Raw genomic sequence first — 17,396 nt, 5'->3', positions numbered from 1 at the left:
GGTCCATATTCTAAAATATCTTATATCTATTTAGTTAGCATGTCGACGCGGTTCATTTTCAATATATGGGGTATATTTCGCTGACCAGGGGTTTCTTGTCAAAAGGTTAAAATAAAACACAGATCCAAGATATCCCTAATCGAAACGGCAACATTTGTTATTAAGTGCAAATAAGTGGAGAGTCCTGGCGATCTTTGTTGGGCTGAATGGCCTGTTCTCGTCTAGAGTGTTCTAATGTATAGGTTTGTCTTGCATTCTCATTCTTAAAGCTGTATCAAACTATGGTTAATTTCAAAATTAATTAAACCTTATAAACAGCGCCCAGTGCTTGATAATATACTTAACACTAGTTGATATCATTAAATGGTACTTCTATGTTTTTATTTAGTTTTAATATTTTTAATATTACTTTTGCAAGCTTTATTTAAAAATTAACTCTTTAAGACATCTTCAGACTATTCCAGACTGTTCACGTCAAAAAAGCTTATTATTTATTTCAAAAAGGTTTCTTTTCATGCTGGTTTTGTCCCCATATCAATGTTTTTTATACCTTATGACAATTTTTCAAATTGTAATAACTCCTTTATAACTCCACTTTTTCATGTTCTTCCTGACTCTGGAGGAACCCAAATTTTAGTGCCGGATAAGGTCCTAACAATACCAGTCTAAAGTTAATTAGCCTCATAGTCTCAGATGTTAAATAATGTTTTGCCCAACTCATTGCAAATCCGAGGAACGGGCTAAATAGATGACCGTTTAGCTAATAATAATATACTGCAAAACACGTAGGTTCAGTTGCAGTGTGCTGTGAGTTTGGGTTGATCCCCTGTTGATCCGTTCTTAATATGTTTTTTAATTTCCTCTGCGACTTATTGTTTGTAAATTTAGTTTTTTACTGTCTTGTATTTGTGATACTTGCTTGATGTGGATATGGGCGAGTCAATGTTTCATTTTGGAATAATAATAATAATAATGTCTAGCTTAAATCTGCCCTTGACCATGATCACCGCACAAACCCCGGGGCCTTTGACTCGTAATCAAGAAGAATGCAACCACTTCTTGACTCTTGGAATCACAGTTCAAACTTACATCCCCTTCACCCTGAATGCCACTCAAACAAAGGATGTTTTTTTTTTTTCACAAACAGATGGGGGAAAAAGCCGTTTTCAAGGCTAGATGTCCTATGTAACTTGGACTACCTAAAAGAAAGAATAAACCTCACAGTTTTAGTAAACTTGTAATCCTTGTGCTAACACATATCTTCTTCTATAATAAGCTAACGTAGCTGTTCGTTTGTCTGTTCAGGATTTTACATCACCTGCAGCTCGCAAACCTATTGATTTGAAATTTGTTACACATATACTACGTGACGGCTACTATCCGCTTTCGGGTGATGATTTTATTACTCTTTTTTATTTTATTGTTGAATCAACTCTCGGCACCGTGCAGCAGGGCGGCTGTGCTGCGCATGCGTGAGAAAGCAGGGGGCCTCTAGGGTGGAGAAGAAAAAAAAGAGCTGCTCAGGAAGCAGCAAGCCCCTCATCCTCTGAGCAAACGAATGCTACACGTCCAGAGAAAGAGGAGAAATAATATGAATGCTCAAGTCAAGTGTATTCACTGCACGTTATCGTGCAGTACGCCGTTACTGGTAATAGATATTATGTAACTATTCACTAAAACATTTTCCTTCCTGATTTGCCTAACATGTCCAAAATAAGCCTGATCAGCCCTGTAAGTGTATAGGCTTATATAACGTACTACAGCCATTCTTATTTTTCAGGGGCTTATAACTGCGATAAAATGGAAGGCTATTACCAAGCAGTAAGAGAATTTCTAAAACTTTGTATTATACAAAGCACCCTGAGTATCAAAGTGCTCATAGCCTGATGATGAAAATGCTGTTTTAAGTTAAAACCTGAACAAGATAACTGTTTTCTATTCAACATATAAAACGTTTAGTAAATAAAGAGAGACTAAATACAATTTATAACAAAAATGGAACACCGATGGACAGCTGAATAACCGAGCAACTCTACTTTAACTTGAAGTGAAGCAGAGTGTTTTACAAATCATCCCCTACACAGTGATTCCCAAACTGTGGGGCTGTCCCCCTAGGGGGAGGGGGCGCGACGTAACAAAAAGAAAACAAGAATCGAAAATATGAAAAATACATCTATTGAAACCATAACAAATTAACTCAAACTACATTCTGATGCTAGAAAAATAAATATAGAGTTAGATAAATGTCGCTAAAAGTTAAGTAGGTATAATAAAACGTGCCTCTATGTTATATCATTACTTAAAAAGAACAAATTGGTATTAGGGGCTCCTTTCAAAAAAAAGAAAAACGTTAGGGGGACACGATTACGTATTTGCGACCCAAGTTTTCATAACACAGTTTTAAAGGTTGAGAAATGCTGTCCCTTCAAACTAAAATCTACAAAGAGGAAGCCCCCAATTGCCTTGGTGAAATGGATCCAAAGCTGACATATTGATTGAATTGGTAAATTCAGAGCTTTTAAAAAGTGAGCAGTCTGGATTTTTACACCATATGATTAAGTTACTGTCACAGAAACAAGGACTGCTGAAACTTATAAAATGTAGGTATAACAGTTAAAAACCTAAAGAGAATAATAATTGGGGTGTAAGCAAAATGTTCTGATCCACCAAAATAAGGTTTACTGAACAATGCACAAGATGGAAAAAGGAGGTACCAGATTAAAAAACATAGTGAAATCCTGACTAGTACCGTGTTAATATATTGGATACTCTGTGCCTGGTAAAGTATCTTAAAACATATCCCAGTAACACACGCACTCAACCCTCTGCTGAAGATGGCTCGTTGCACCGTTTAAAAACTCTGCGATAGAAAATTACCGTTAAAAACCCTTTTAAATCAGAAGGGAGGGTTTTCTCGGACCCCTATTAAACGCGTCCATTCCTTTCATTACTAGTTTAATAGGATCACGGGTATAAATATGAATACACTCGCAAGCAAACTTTTTAAAATCTAAAGACTTAAATAAAAACAGACAGCCTGATCTCAGAGCCCCCGTGTATTAAGATATAAATTCTTGGGTCCGTGTTCAGGGTTCAGTCAATCTGTCTCCAGCCGGCTGTCCAAATGAGAATTTTTATAAAGCATAAATGTTTTGTTATCAGACTTTTAAAACAGGCGGCTCCGTACAAAAAATAACCGAGTACATAGTTCAGAATACTGACGTCTTATGTCCGAGCTATTACACACACCCGGCCTGCTCTTTTAAACCAGGCCTGAATATTCTCAGAGGAGAGAACCTGTTTGAATTTCAGACGCCGAGACAAAACTTAACTGATTGTAAAGCCCGTTTCGGTAAGAGAAAAAAAAACTAATATTGCTTCAGTCCTATGAACATTAATCGTCGTACACGTAGATAGAGAGATAGAAATATAAAATGCTACAATTTATATACACACGAGCGCGCTCACGCTCCTACACATGCGCTGTGTGTAAATTAACATGCTGATAATTCCTGCACACTGTAAACAAATATTTTTAAAATGGAATTACCGGAGAATCAATTTGGAAAATATTAAGTATAAAATATAAGGATTCATCCCTCCGTTTTAAAACATGCTCGTTTAACACTTATAATAATCCTGAACGGTTCTTACCGTTATATTGACTGTCGGTGCTCTGTGCAGATGGCCGGACACCGAAAAGTCCTGTATTTTTAAAAAAAGGTCCTTCGTTATGCATAGATTTATTTTAGCAAATGTGTGGCCTCACTTTAAGTGTGTTTCAAACTGAACCTTATGTTAAAGTAATTATGTGTGAACATCTTTTGTGTCGGTATAAGGATTGATCAGTCCTAATAGCTACACCCCCACCCCCCTTAGCTTCAGGATGTCAGAGCTGATGACCGCGAACATCCGTGTATTGTTCGGGTTGAAAAGTCAACTTTGTAAGCATTCGAAATCTTTTAATATCACAAGGTGAGACCATTTTTACACTGCCCCGAACGATCTGAGCCTTGCTGAGGTGCTTAAGACAATTTCACTTGGCAGGGATTTTTTAAATATATAACTCCTGGGGGTAAAATTTATACGTCTCAAACGTTATTTAAAAGGATCCTGTTGCCTATTATTTTGCAGATCTTATATCGATCTCGTTATCATTAAAAACTTTTACATTTCGTGGGGTTTAGCTCCTGATACGCATGCGCTGAGAACGCAGCGCCCGAGGCTCGTAGCCTTGGGGGTAGGGTCTAAACCACTCTGCTCGAAGGACGCATCCTGTGGGTCTATCAGTTTCCTGGGGCTGTGCGGTCAGAAAGTTTGCCTGCTCTGCATGCACGCGCAGCGGTCTGCTCCAACAGTAGACAGAGAGAACCGGGCAGCTTGTGTTTATAAACTACAGGCAGCCTGCTCTGAGACAGACAGCTGGACAGCACCCTGCGGGGTGAAGTAAAGGCTTTTTCAGCTTAGAGACGGTCTGTGAGGTGAAGAAATCATTTACTTAGATAAAGGAATAGATATTTTAAATCACAGAGTTTCTTGCCCAAAGCACTAGAGACAGGAATGGACCCAAGAGGCTTGGATGGTAGGGGCCCTTCCTTAACATGTTGGGTTGCGTGTGCGTGTGTGTGTGTGTGTGTGGAGGCGATCTCTCCTCGGGCTACAGGCAGAGGCCTCCTGCTCCGAGACAGAGAGCCGGACAGCACCCGGCTGGGGTGAAGTAATGGCTTTTTCAGCTTAGAGAGCGTCTGTGAGTTGGTTTAAATAAAAGGTTAGATATTTTAAATAATAGATACAGAGATTTTCTTACCCAAAGCACTAGAGTCAGGAATGGCTATAAGGCAGAATGGACAGGCTGAAACATGTGTGTGTTTGTCTCTCCTCGGGGAGAAATGATCAAGGACTGGCCTGGGGCTGGACTCAGAGTCAAAATGACTATGATGGCCATCCGTTGTGTGTGTGTGTGTGTGTGTGTGGGCGGTCTCTTCCTCTAGGGGCGGGGATCGGAAGGGGGTATCCTCAGGGTTAACCGACTGTGGGCAGGAAACTCTAAGTCAGAAGACCTGCGACCACCAAGAGGTGGGGACGGCAGGGTCTGCTACAGACTTGCATGAACTTGTCCTCGGGAGAGGTAGGGGTGGGTTCAAGGAGGGGGCACCCATCCATCAAATAAAGTCTTGGCCATTTCCCGGGGTAAAAACAGGATGGGAGGGTTCAAGGAAGGGACAGATGTTTCCTGGGGTAAAAACAGGATGGGAGGGTTCAAGGAAGGGACAGGTGTTTCCTGGTTTAAAAACAGGATGGGAGGGTTCAAGGAAGGACCGGACATCCGCCAAACGGATCTTGGCCGTTTCCTGGGGTAAAAACAGGAAGGGCGAAGGTCACGGAAGTGACGGACTTCCGGCCGGGAATACCGGAAGGGGGCGGGAGTTTATGACGTCAATCCAAAAGGGGCGGGGCTTAACTCATCAATCATTTTTTGACATTTTGACAGAAGGTGTAGTCATTATACTACTCATAGCTACGGATAATATGGCCAAGGGGAAGCATGTAAATACTGAAAAGCAGAGGACCAAGGACAGAGCCTCGAGGGACTCCTTGTGTGACTGGCGCTGTGCTGGACTTGCTGTTGCCAAGACTAACAAACTCTTGCCTATCAGTCAGACAGGACTTGAACCACTGGAGGAAAGTGCCAGAGATACCCAGCATGTTCTCCATTCTGGACAGTAGGATGTTATGTCTGACAGTGTCAAATGCTGCACTGAGGTCTAACAGAATTAATATGCTGGTTTGTCCAGAGTCTGCTGCCATAAGCAAATCATTGGTTACCCGTAGCAGAGCAGTTTCACAGCTGTGCTGCATCCTGAAACCAGACTGAAAGGGTTCCATCAAATTATTAGAGGTTAGGTAATTGGTGAGTTGGGAAGCTACAGCACAGTCAAGAACTTTTGACAGGAAAGGTAAGTGGGAAATAGGCTGGAAATTGTTAAGATTGTCAGCATCAAGACCAGACTTTTTTAACATTGGGGTTACAGAAGCAATTTTAAAAGTGAGCGGCACAGAGCCAGTGTCGAGGGATGAGTTTATTATTGTTGTAACAGTCGGGATTATGGAATGAAGGCAGGATTTAAGTAGTGTGGTGGGGATGGGGTCCAGTACACAAGTAGTCGGCCTCATCTTACAAAGCAGGTTATGAACAAACGCAGATGTGACTGGTGAGAACTTAGAGAAGGAGCTGGGTGGAGTGGGAAAACAGGGAGAGATATAAACAGATGATGTATTTATGTTAGTTGAATTATTTATATCGTTAATTTTGTTACGGAAAAAGTGGAGGAATTCCTCACAGACTTCAGTAGAAGAGGTAGTTGGGCCAGATGCGGGTTCGAGTAGTTTATTAAATACAGAGAACAAAACCCTTGGGTTATCATGGCCACTTTCTATTATTCTGCCGTAATGGGTGTTCTTGGCAGAAGTTAGTGCTTCTCTGTAAGCTCTTTGGTGGTCAGAGAAAGCCTGGATGTGCACGGTGAGGCCAGTCTTACATGACATTCTCTCAAGGCATCGGCCAGCTGCTTTCATAGATCGCAATTCTGAGTTATACCAAGGAGCTGAACGTTTAAAGGAAACCTCCTTATGTTATAAAGGAGCCGTTTTATCTAATGCTGAATGAAGGGCTGAGTTATAGTGGTCAACAAGACTATCTAGTGTTGATGGAATAGCTGAAGACAGTAAAAGATCAGAAATGGATCCAGAAAGGATAGAGGGACAGATATTTTTAAGGTTTCTGTAAGAAATTTGTCGTTTACAGGTAAGAGGAGGGAAAGACAGTGAAACAGTGAAAAATACTGCTTTATGGTTAGAGAGTCCCAAATCAGTGCTGTAAATGTTGGCAACAGATAGTCCAGAAGTGCAGATCAGATCCAATATATGACCGCCAGAGTGGGTTGGAAAATCAATATGTTGTGTCAAGTCAAAACACTTCAGTAAGGATAGGAATTCATTTCTCAGTTTAGATGTGGGGGTGTCAATATGGATGTTGAAATCACCAAGAAGGATAATTATCTGAGAGTAAGAGCTTAGGTGGGTCAGAAGTTCAATCAGATCGGATAAGAAGGATTTGTATTTTGGGGGACGATAAAGAACAATGAGTGAGACAGGATCTGATTTCGTTATTAGTTTAAGAGCCAGGCACTCAAAAGACAATGGACAGTCAATTGGGATTTATTTAATGTTTAAGTCTGCTCTGACAATTACTGCAAGCCTGCCGCCTTGTCTTGAGCTGCAAGGCTCTGTGTGGAAAGTGAAACCAATTGGAGTCGCCTCTGTGAGAGACGCAAATTCATTTGGTTTTTGCCAAGTCACCGTTAAACACAGAATATCAAGTTTGGTGTTAGTGATGAGTTCTGACAGCACCAATGCTTTGCCATTAAGAGACCTCAAGTTAAACAGTGCAATATTAGTTAATGAGGCTTCATTTTGCACAGAGCCGCGATCAGGGTTTATTTCCACATAATGTAAATTTGGCACACTGACACTTCTATTTCCAGGGTCATGAGAAGGACGGCGTATTCCTGAGCAAATGCTGCCGGTGGTCTTTTCATTCGCAGCCCGGCGGTGGCGAAGACCTGACCCGCGATGTATATATTTCGGGCGCTGCAAAATACCGGCATCCTTTAGGATGTTCCAGTCAGACCATTTGCTCTGGACAAACTGTTTAATAAGAAGGAGTTTGTCATGAGAGTATTTTAGCATGATACTGGGCAATACTTATCAGAATAGCAGTGGAGAAGCAGCACAGCACAGCGGAACCGGTAGGACAGGCGGGTGTGGTAGCATAGGTGAGCGGCGATAGCAAGCAGCAGAAAGCATAGCAGGAGGAGGTAGCAGGATTTGGAGGTTCCAATACACAGCCACAAACAGTAATGCTTGGCAATTTCAGGCGTGAAAGAGAGTGTCGAAAACTGGAGCGCAGATGGAGAACAACAAAGCTACATGTCTTTCAAATTGTGTGGACAGAGAGTGTTAAAAATATAAAAATGCTCTCATTAAAGCTTGCTCAGAATACTATTCTACAATAATAGATAGCAATAATAAAAATCCTTGGGTACTGTTTAGAACAGTTGCTAAATTAACAAATGGGAATTCAAATATACAGTGCAAAATACCAACAGATATTAGCAGTACAGACTTTATGAACTTCTTCAATGAGAAAATTAAAAATATAAGACCCCAGATCTCAGCGTCACAGTAGAAACCGCATACTAGCTTGGAAGACCCTGCCTCGCATTGCATTCAACACTTTGGTAATTTTAATTCTGTAACAGAGCAGGAAGTCTTAACTTAAATTTCTAAAATGAAACCCACTACTTGTTCCCTAGATCCAGTGCCAACAAAACTAGTAAAAAGTGCAATGGATGTTCTTGCAGCGAATATTCTAAACATTATCAATAGTTCATTATTACATGGCACAGTACCTGATGCACTAAAATTGTCAGTCATTAAACCATTACTTAAAAAGTCAGACCTAGACCCACACATACTAAATAATTATAGGCCTATTTCAGATTTACCCTTTCTCTCTAAAATACTAGAAAAAGTAGTCACCAATCAGCTTCAGTCACAACTTATGCATTACAATTTATTTGAGAAATTCCAGTCTGGTTTCCGCCCTGGTCGTAGTACAGAAACGGTACTAACGCGGGTTGTAAACGACATTTTGATATCCTCTGATGAAGGAAACTCCACTGTAATTATGTTGTTAGACTTAAGCGCAGCATTTGACACCATTGACCATTCTATTTTACTGCACAGGTTAGAAAATGATGTTGGGCTTACAGGCACTGTGCTCGCTTAGTTTAGTTCTTATTTATCAAATCGATTCCAATATGTACACAAATGTGCTGACAGTACTCCTTCATTATACACAGAAGTGAGATATGTTGTCCCGCAGGGCTCAGTACTGGGACCTTTACTGTTTTCACTTTACATGCTTCCACTGGGATCTATCATTAGGAAACATAATTTTAATTTTCACTCGTATGCAGGTGACACCCAGTTATACACTTCATTTAAATCAAATGAAGTTTCTCCAATGTTGTCTTTAATTAGTTGTGTTAGTAAATTAAAGGAGTGAATGGATGAGAACTACTTGTCTTTAAACACAGATAAAACAGAGATGTTAATTGTTGGAGGGAATGACGCTGATCACAACAATATTTTGTCATCATTTAACTCAGTTGGAATCACTATTAATTTTATTGAATTAGCCCACAATCTAGGAGTTATCTTTGACTTTAGCATGTCATTTAAAGCGCATATTACAAAGTTGTCCAAATCATGGTTCTTACATCTTAAAAATGTTGGGAAATGAAGGTGCTTTCTAGTAACCCTCACCTATTCTGTTTCTCTTCTCGGTACTCAAATGTGGCACTTGGTGCCACGGCCCACCTGCCAAGTTATTTTGCCTGCCTAAGGCAATGTCATCCCTGATGGAGGATCACAGGAATTGTCGGGTAGAGGGGTCCTTTCATTGAATTGGCTGGTCCAGCGCTGTTTCAGCTGTGGAAAGGCCAAATGGGGGAGGCAGCTTAATGGCTGAGGTGTCCAGGACTCTAAACAAATCCAAATCATATCATGTGATATCATCTACTGTTAAATTCTGCTCCGTACTTGTAAAATTTTTATTTTTATATTGCATTGAGGATTTGTTCTGTTCTGTGTATTGTATTGTATTGATCCCCTTCTTTTTGACACCCACTGCACGGCCAACCTACCTGGAAAGGAGTCTCTTTTTGAACTGCCTTTCCCAAGGTTTCTTCCATTTTTTCCCTACAAGAGTTTTTTGGGATTTTTTCCTTGTCTTCTTAGAGAGTCAAGGCTGGAGGGCTGCCAAGAGGCAGGGCCTGTTAAAACCCATTGCGGCACATCTTGTGTGATTTTGGGCTATACAAAAATAAATTGTATTGTATTGTATTGTATACTTCTTTGAAAACACTTGTTGGCATTGGGTTAAGGTCGAAGGTCTCATTCGAGAAATTATTCTACATAAATCAGATAAATCTGTCCTGGTGAAAGAATTTAATTTGCTTAAAATGGAATACCAGGGTTTAACAGGATCAGTACTGGGGGGATGTACTACATTATTTTTAATATCATTAATTTTGTGATTAAAAAATGTTGCAAATGCCACACAAGTTTCACTGGAAATTTTTTGGAGGCAATCCATTGAGTGACCTGGGTTTAGCAAACAATCATTAGTAGAGAATAAAACTCTTGGATTACCAGCACTGTTATTTATAAGTTTAGAGAAGTGACACCGTCTCTCAAGACGGACTATGTTGTATTCTGTTACTTCAGCCTTCAATATTTCATAGTGGACAATCTAGTTTTTCTCAATTTACAGTCAGCTCTCTGTCATGTTTTCTTTAAATCAAACACTCTTTGGGTCTTCCATGGTGTAACTTTTAACTGTCTTTTCTGGAGCGACTATGTCAGCGGCAGCTCTCACTTTAACATTACAATTTACCACCTTACTATTTACATTATTATCACTATTGTAGTAAGCACTACAAATGGATTGGTTGCTTAAAATGTTTGTAAACTTTGAAGCTGCAGATGAATCAAAGAAGCGTTTTTTAACAATACGCTTCTCATTAATTTTATCTATCAGTATTTCTACATTAAATAGTAAGAGAAAATGGTCAGATAAACTAATACCCATGATCTGCCTCACATCAACTTTTAATCCTTTAGTAATCACTAAATCCAACATGCACCCCCTTTGTGTGTTGGCTGACTAACGTGCAGGCTCAGATCAAGCACAGTAAAGAAAAAAAGCACAGTAGAGATGAACGAAAACACCAGATTGACCAGTTGGGGGAAAAACTTATTCTTTGATATTTCATGAAGAAATTACATGAAAATTTAAAAAAGCATATAACATCAACTGCAAATATCACTTTAAATATATCCTGCATGGCATTCTTGTCAGACGGTTGTCTGAAACCCCATACACAGATTTAATAGAATAAAATAATGTAGCATTTATATGAAAACACCCATTCATCTAATCATATACCTATTCAATGTCTAATACAAGGTATTCAATTTAAGGGTCAGGAGGCACCAGTTCAAATCAGAACACATGTACTCATACACCCAAATCACTCAAACTGAGTAATTTAGAATGACTAAACAGCTTTACAACCAACATTGATAAGGCCAAGATCTTTCAAGTGTCTACAGCACCAATGCAGTAGCCATAATTTTAATTGAACTGCTAAATGAAAGTAGGGTAATATAGAGCATGGTAATATATAGTTACGTCCATAAATATTTGGACAGAGACAACTTTTTTCTAATTTTGGTTCTGTACATTACCACAATGAATTTTAAATGAAACAACTCAGATGCAGTTGAAATGCAGACTTTCAACTTTAATTCAGTGGGGTGAACAAAACGATTGCATAAAAATGTAAGGCAACTAAAGCATTTTTTTAACACAATCAGTTCATTTCAGGGGCTCAAAAGTAATTGGACAAATTAAATAACTGGAAATAAAATGTTCATTTCTAATACTTGGTTGAAAACCCTTTGCTGGCAATGACAGCCTGAAGTCTTGAACTCATGGACATCACCAAATGCTGGTTATCCTCCTTTTTAATGCTCTGTGAGGCCTTTACTGCAGCAGCTTTCAGTTGCTGTTTGTTTGTGAGCCTTTCTGTCTGAAGTTTAGTCTTCAACAAGTGAAATGCATGCTCAGTTGGGTTAAGATCAGGTGACTGACTTGGCCATTCAAGAATTTTCCACTTCTTTGCTTTAATAAACTCCTGGGTTGCTTTGGCTGTATGTTTTGGGTCATTGTCCATCTGTATCATGAAATGCCGCCCAATCAACTTGACTGTATTTAGCTGGATTTGAGCAGACAGTATGTCTCTGAACACCTCAGAATTCATTCGGCTGCTTCTGTCCTGTGTCACATCATCAATAAACACTAGTGTCCCAGTGCCACTGGCAGCCATGCACGCCCAAGCCATCACACTGCCTCCACCGTGTTTTACAGATGATGTAGTATGCTTTGGATAATGAGCTCTTCCATGCCTTCTCCATATTTTTTCTTGCCATCATTCTGGTAGAGGTTGATCTTGATTTCATCTGTCCAAAGAATGTTTTTCCAGAACTGTGCTGGCATTTTTAGATGTTCTTTAGCAAAGTCCAATCTAACCTTTCTATTCTTGAGGCTTATGAGTGGCTTGCACCTTGCAGTGCACCTTCTGTATTTACTTTCATGCAGTCTTCTCTTTATGGTAGACTTGGATATCGATATGCCTACACCCTGGAGAGTGTTGTTCACTTGGTTGGCTGTTGGGAAGGGGTTTCTCTTCATCATGGAAATGATTCTGCGATCATCCACCACTGTTGTCTTCCGTGGATGTCCAGGTCCTTTTGCGTTGCTGAGTTCACCAGTGCTTGCTTTCTTTCTCAGGATGTACCAAACTGTAGATTTTGCCACTCGTAATATTGTAGCAATTTCTCGGATGGGTTTTTTCTGTTTCACCTGCATGGAAAGCTGCATGGAGAGCTCCTTTGACCGCATGTTGTCTGTTCACAGCAAAATCTTCCACATGCAAGCACTACACCTCAAATCAACTCCAGGCCTATTATCTGCTTATTTGATAATGACATAACGATGGACTTGCCCACACCTGCCCATGAAATAGCCTTTGAGTCAATTGTCCAATTACTTTTCAGCCCCTGAAATGAAGGGATTGTGTTTAAAAAATGCTTTAGTTGCCTCACACTTTTATGCAATCGTTTTGTTCACCCCACTGAATTAAAGCTGAAAGTCTGCACTTCAACTGCATCTGAGTTGTTTCATTTAAAATTCATTGTGGTAATGTACAGAACCAAAATTAGAAAAAAGTTGTCTCTGTCCAAATAATTATGGACCTAACTGTATATTAACGCGTTACCAGATTTTTATTTATTTATTTATTTTACAAGACCTTCTGCACTGGCATGTCTTAACAACTTGTAGGCGTATCATAAATTAAATTGCGCATATTAAGAATGACAACAAGAGAATTCCATCATAAATATTAACGCGTTACCAGATTTTTATTTATTTATTTTTTTTACAAGACTGTCGGCCCTGGCATGTCTTACCAACTTCTAGGCGTATCATAAATTAAATTGCACATATTAAGAATGACAACAAGAGCATTCCATTTTTACCTTTTAGTTTATGGGTCTATAATAGAATGACATATTGTAATGCACAATCATAATAATATACACATTTTAAAACTACATGTCTTACTTTTGCTCTTCTGCTCAGACGCGAAGTGAAATCTCCTGGCTTAGAAAAAAACGACAGCCCGAATACCCACACCAGCATTGTATGTGTTACGATATTTTTGTCTGTTACTGTTTAATTCATATGCTAATACATTTTTTTTTTCATTGATACCCCTGTTCATAATTTTTTCAGTAGCGCCATATTGTCTTTCACCCATAGACTTTTCACATTCCCGCCACCTGGTCTGCATCCTGATTGGCTGTTATGAACATGGGAAGCACTCGATGCAGACAGTGCATGCTTGAACCAGCATGGTGTAATTCCATTGGCTAGCTTAACATGAGTCATGTGTTTGTTGATTGGTTAAAAATATGTCGGCGGGTTATCTTAAAAAATCTTATCTTAAAACGTTTTGATTGGCCCGAGCGTTGTAAAAGCCTCACCCAAAATCATATTTAAAGAGGGCTATATGGACTGCAGAGCATGCCGCCTGAATGACAAGAATTGGGTATGTTGTGGTAAGCATGGGTGTCCATCTCCTTATGATCGAGACCTAGCAAGCTGGCTGAGTCCGCCGCTATCAAGGTCAGAAAGGAGACACCAACACTTGTTTTACAGCTAACAATTCTTTTTACCGAGCTGAAGTAGGTTGGCCGAGTCCACCACTTTGCAAGGTTTTAACCAGCTACACTAATCACAGTTCATGTGTCGCTTGGCCAGTCAAGCGTTCTCGATGGTCCTTTGCAGCATTGGAGCTTGCAGCCCCAGCTTACTGGTGTCCGTGTGTCACTTGGCCAGTCGAGCATTCTCGCTGGTCCATCATGGAGACAGGCTGAAAAGGCAGAACCGAAGTGCGGCATTGGCTCTTGCTGCCCCCAGCTTACCCATGTCTGTGTGTCGCTTGGCCAGTCGAGCTTTCTCGTTGGTACATCGCGAAGACACACCATTATCTGTTTTCTTTTACTAGAAAGAAGCAAGACATGGATTCTGCAACAACAAAACCTACCACTAAAGCAGAGACCGATGTTATCATTTTAGAAGATTACCAGTCTATAGAACCTGAACCTGAACCAGAGAAATCTAAACAGGTCATTTGGAATGTATGCCTTTTTAAAAATGTTCTTGGCTTTCGCAAATGTATTGCTTTTCTTGGCTTTCACAGATGTATTGCTTTCTTGGCTTTCACACCTATTTACGTTTTCTTTACAGGAGATGCCAAAAAGAGAAACTCGCCAGTCCGTGAAAAACACTGAAGCACCTGCTGGAGGCAGCACGACCTTTGATGAGAAAAAGACTGACACACCCGACATAGACGGCACGACCTTCGACATGGTGAGTCTGGACTGTTAAGTCTATTTGCATGGTAGTACAAAATAGGTTCTCATTTATTTTATTTTAACTTGTCAGATTGCATGTGGGGAGCCCAAGTATTATGCGAAAGAAGTACTTTCAGCAGCTTTGAAAGGTCTTATCGATAAAAAGAAAGATGATTTAAAACCAGATGTTAAAAAATTAATTTGTGACATTGAAAGTCTTGCTGAAAGAATGCCTGGCTTAGTGGAGTGTTTCCTTTTTTCGAACAGAAGGGCCGATGTAAAAACTCTAACGGCTATTTCACGTGTGACTAGATGTACAGTATCTTTAGATCAATAGGTAATACCGTTCCTGTAATGACACGTGATAAATTTTTGTATCTTTTAAGACGTGTGGCTTATATCTGCTCCAACAGTAATGACGATTCTGTTGAGAAAGCTATCCAGTTGGCTTCTGAAATATTGTCCAGAATTCTTTTATGTTGTACTGATAGCCTGTTAGGAATATGTATTTTTCGTGTGGGAATATAACTTTTCTTTTTTCCCATATTAGAGTGACTTTAAGATGGCCAGTGAGGTATTTAAGCACATTGTAAAAGATTGTTCAACTTCAAGGCTGAAGTCTCAATACCTGTGTATATTTTCTCAAACACTTGTCAGCCATCACAGTCACAGAGCCGGATTGATTTTAATGAAGCATTGTGTAAAGTCTGTTGTAGCTTACGTGGTCAGTACCTGTGTAAGAGATATATTAACTGGGTCTTGTTTAGCATGCCGTTTGGGTGACAAATCTCAGGATGGGCACACTTGTCTTTTATTAGAATCTGATTCTCAGAAAATGCACCCTTGTGTTTTTCCAGCATCTGTCAACAGATCAGTATTAAAAGATTAATACACTTGGTGTTTTATATGGTTAAACCCTTGTGTGGATTAAGAATTGTTAAACCGACTAAAATTCATATTCTTAACTGTCTGGAGCAGTTTGTTGCTGAAGTAAACACTTTTCAGCTTATACAAAAGATGCACCGTGCAACAAAGCCCAAGATTCAGACAGGAGCTTTTGAAGTTGTTTCTAATCACCATTTCAGTTATTTTTTAAATCCAACATCGATTTACAGAAACCTAAACAAGATGCATTATCCATGCTAAACAAGACCTGTTTGTGTTATATTTTCTGTTGGCTAACTGTTGTATTTTGTTTTGTTTTTATTGTCAGAGGATCCAAGACTCTGCAGCTAGAACAAGGAAAACCAGGTCCCAGCCCAGCGTGACACGTAATACAACCTATAGAAGGATTTCTCCTTATATTATATCTGCTAGAAAAAGATTAATTATGACAATAATTGGTCACTCAGTTGTCTGTGCTTATGTGTTTAGCTCTGTTGAACATTTAGGGGAAAAATGTGCTGAATGTCAAGAGAACAAATGCATACCAGATGGACACATTTGTAATATATTGTTCGCTAAACCATTTATTGCATATAAACATAGCTTATTCATGCTCCATAGGGCTAGAAAGGATAGACTTGTGTCCTGTGTGTGTGCTTTGCTAAAAATGTGTAATCTTCCTTGTTTTCGTAAAGCTGTCAAGAATGATGTGGATGATATTATAGCTGAATTTGAGCAGGGAGAGATACCCATTGATGCTTACGCACAACTGATTCAGCCTGTGAAGACCAGCTTTATGTGGTCGGCTCTGTTCCAAACTGAGAAAATAGGCTTGCATAATTTAGTGAAATACAAATATATAAAACATGTGCTGGCTTAAACATTTTATTTTAGGTGTATTACCGGCTCATTGATGGGTTTGGACCTGGTTTGCAATTTGATTTGTGTTCTATTACATGTATACAATTCTTGTGTTTTTGTTTATTTTCAAATCAATTGCTAATCTGTATACAAATACGCTTGTGTGAATATTTTACTGCTGTTTCTCCATGCTTTTATTCATACTTTTAAACAATTTTAATGTATAGCACACAGTGTGTAACTCTGAAAGTGAAGACCACGTCTTATTTTGCTATGTTTGGAATTTTGCTTCAATAAAACTTGTTGTTTTTAAGACACTTTCGGTATCTTTTTTGAATCATTCAATAAAACTTGTTTTAAGACAGTTTGGTATCTACTACATTATGATTTACTTTATAAAGGGCATGGTTTTGCAAAGTGGGCGAGGTAACAGGGTGCCCATGATGTGTTTGGGCTGTACAGCCAGGTTTCCTTGGCTCTGTAATAGATTCTCTCTAAAACTTTCTTGTACATCCTCTGAAAGTTATTGTTTTAATACACCTTGGTATCTTCTACTATATGCTTTAATTTATAAAGGGCATGGTTTTGCAAGGTGGGTAAGGTAACAGGGCACCCATGGTGTGTTTGGACTGTACAGCCAGGTTTCCTTGGGTGTGTAATAGATTCTCTCTAAAGTCTTGTTGTTCATCCTCTCGCTGGGTCTGTCACTCATGCTCTCTGTACACACACCGTCTCTGTACGCAGATAGGAGCAGGATGCCTGCTCCACCCAATTGCTGACTTACCTTTTGACACCTTACAGGTCCCCAAAGGTCCGTCTCAGCTTACAAAGATAACCAGCCCCATTTCTAGGACCAAGGTCAAGACTGGCTGACCATTTCCTTTTCGAACGACTGACAAAATGTCCAATGCTTGTCATACATCGCCCCCAACAACGGGCAGAGACCAGAGTGCGGGGAAACGCCCATTAACAAGGTGGCATCTGGTGGGTACCGGAAATGTCAGGGGGGCGGGACATACACCTGTCAAAATTCTGTGATG

The 17,396-nt window shown here is 39.7% G+C and overlaps 1 protein-coding gene across 2 annotated transcripts; it reads left to right on the top strand.

The window, feature by feature from the left end:
* The first annotated feature begins 14,234 nt into the window (after window positions 1–14,234).
* LOC127528370 (uncharacterized) lies at window positions 14,235–16,673 on the top strand. 2 transcript variants are annotated; one of them, XM_051928899.1, is made up of 4 exons: window positions 14,235–14,382; window positions 14,504–14,626; window positions 14,702–14,856; window positions 15,826–16,673. In XM_051928899.1, the coding sequence occupies exons 1-4, from the start codon at window positions 14,275–14,277 to the stop codon at window positions 16,373–16,375; spliced, it is 936 nt and encodes a 311-aa protein (XP_051784859.1). In that variant the 5' UTR covers window positions 14,235–14,274; the 3' UTR covers window positions 16,376–16,673. The 2 variants fall into 2 exon arrangements, with proteins under 2 accessions (XP_051784859.1, XP_051784860.1); XM_051928900.1 differs by lacking the exon at window positions 14,702–14,856 and having other exon boundaries at window positions 14,236–14,382; window positions 15,824–16,673.
* The last annotated feature ends 723 nt before the right edge of the window (window positions 16,674–17,396 follow it).

This window comes from Erpetoichthys calabaricus, chromosome 6 (assembly GCF_900747795.2).
Source record: "Erpetoichthys calabaricus chromosome 6, fErpCal1.3, whole genome shotgun sequence".
Classification (NCBI taxonomy): Eukaryota; Metazoa; Chordata; class Cladistia; order Polypteriformes; family Polypteridae; genus Erpetoichthys; species Erpetoichthys calabaricus.
This window is presented reverse-complemented; position numbering and strand designations above follow the sequence as displayed.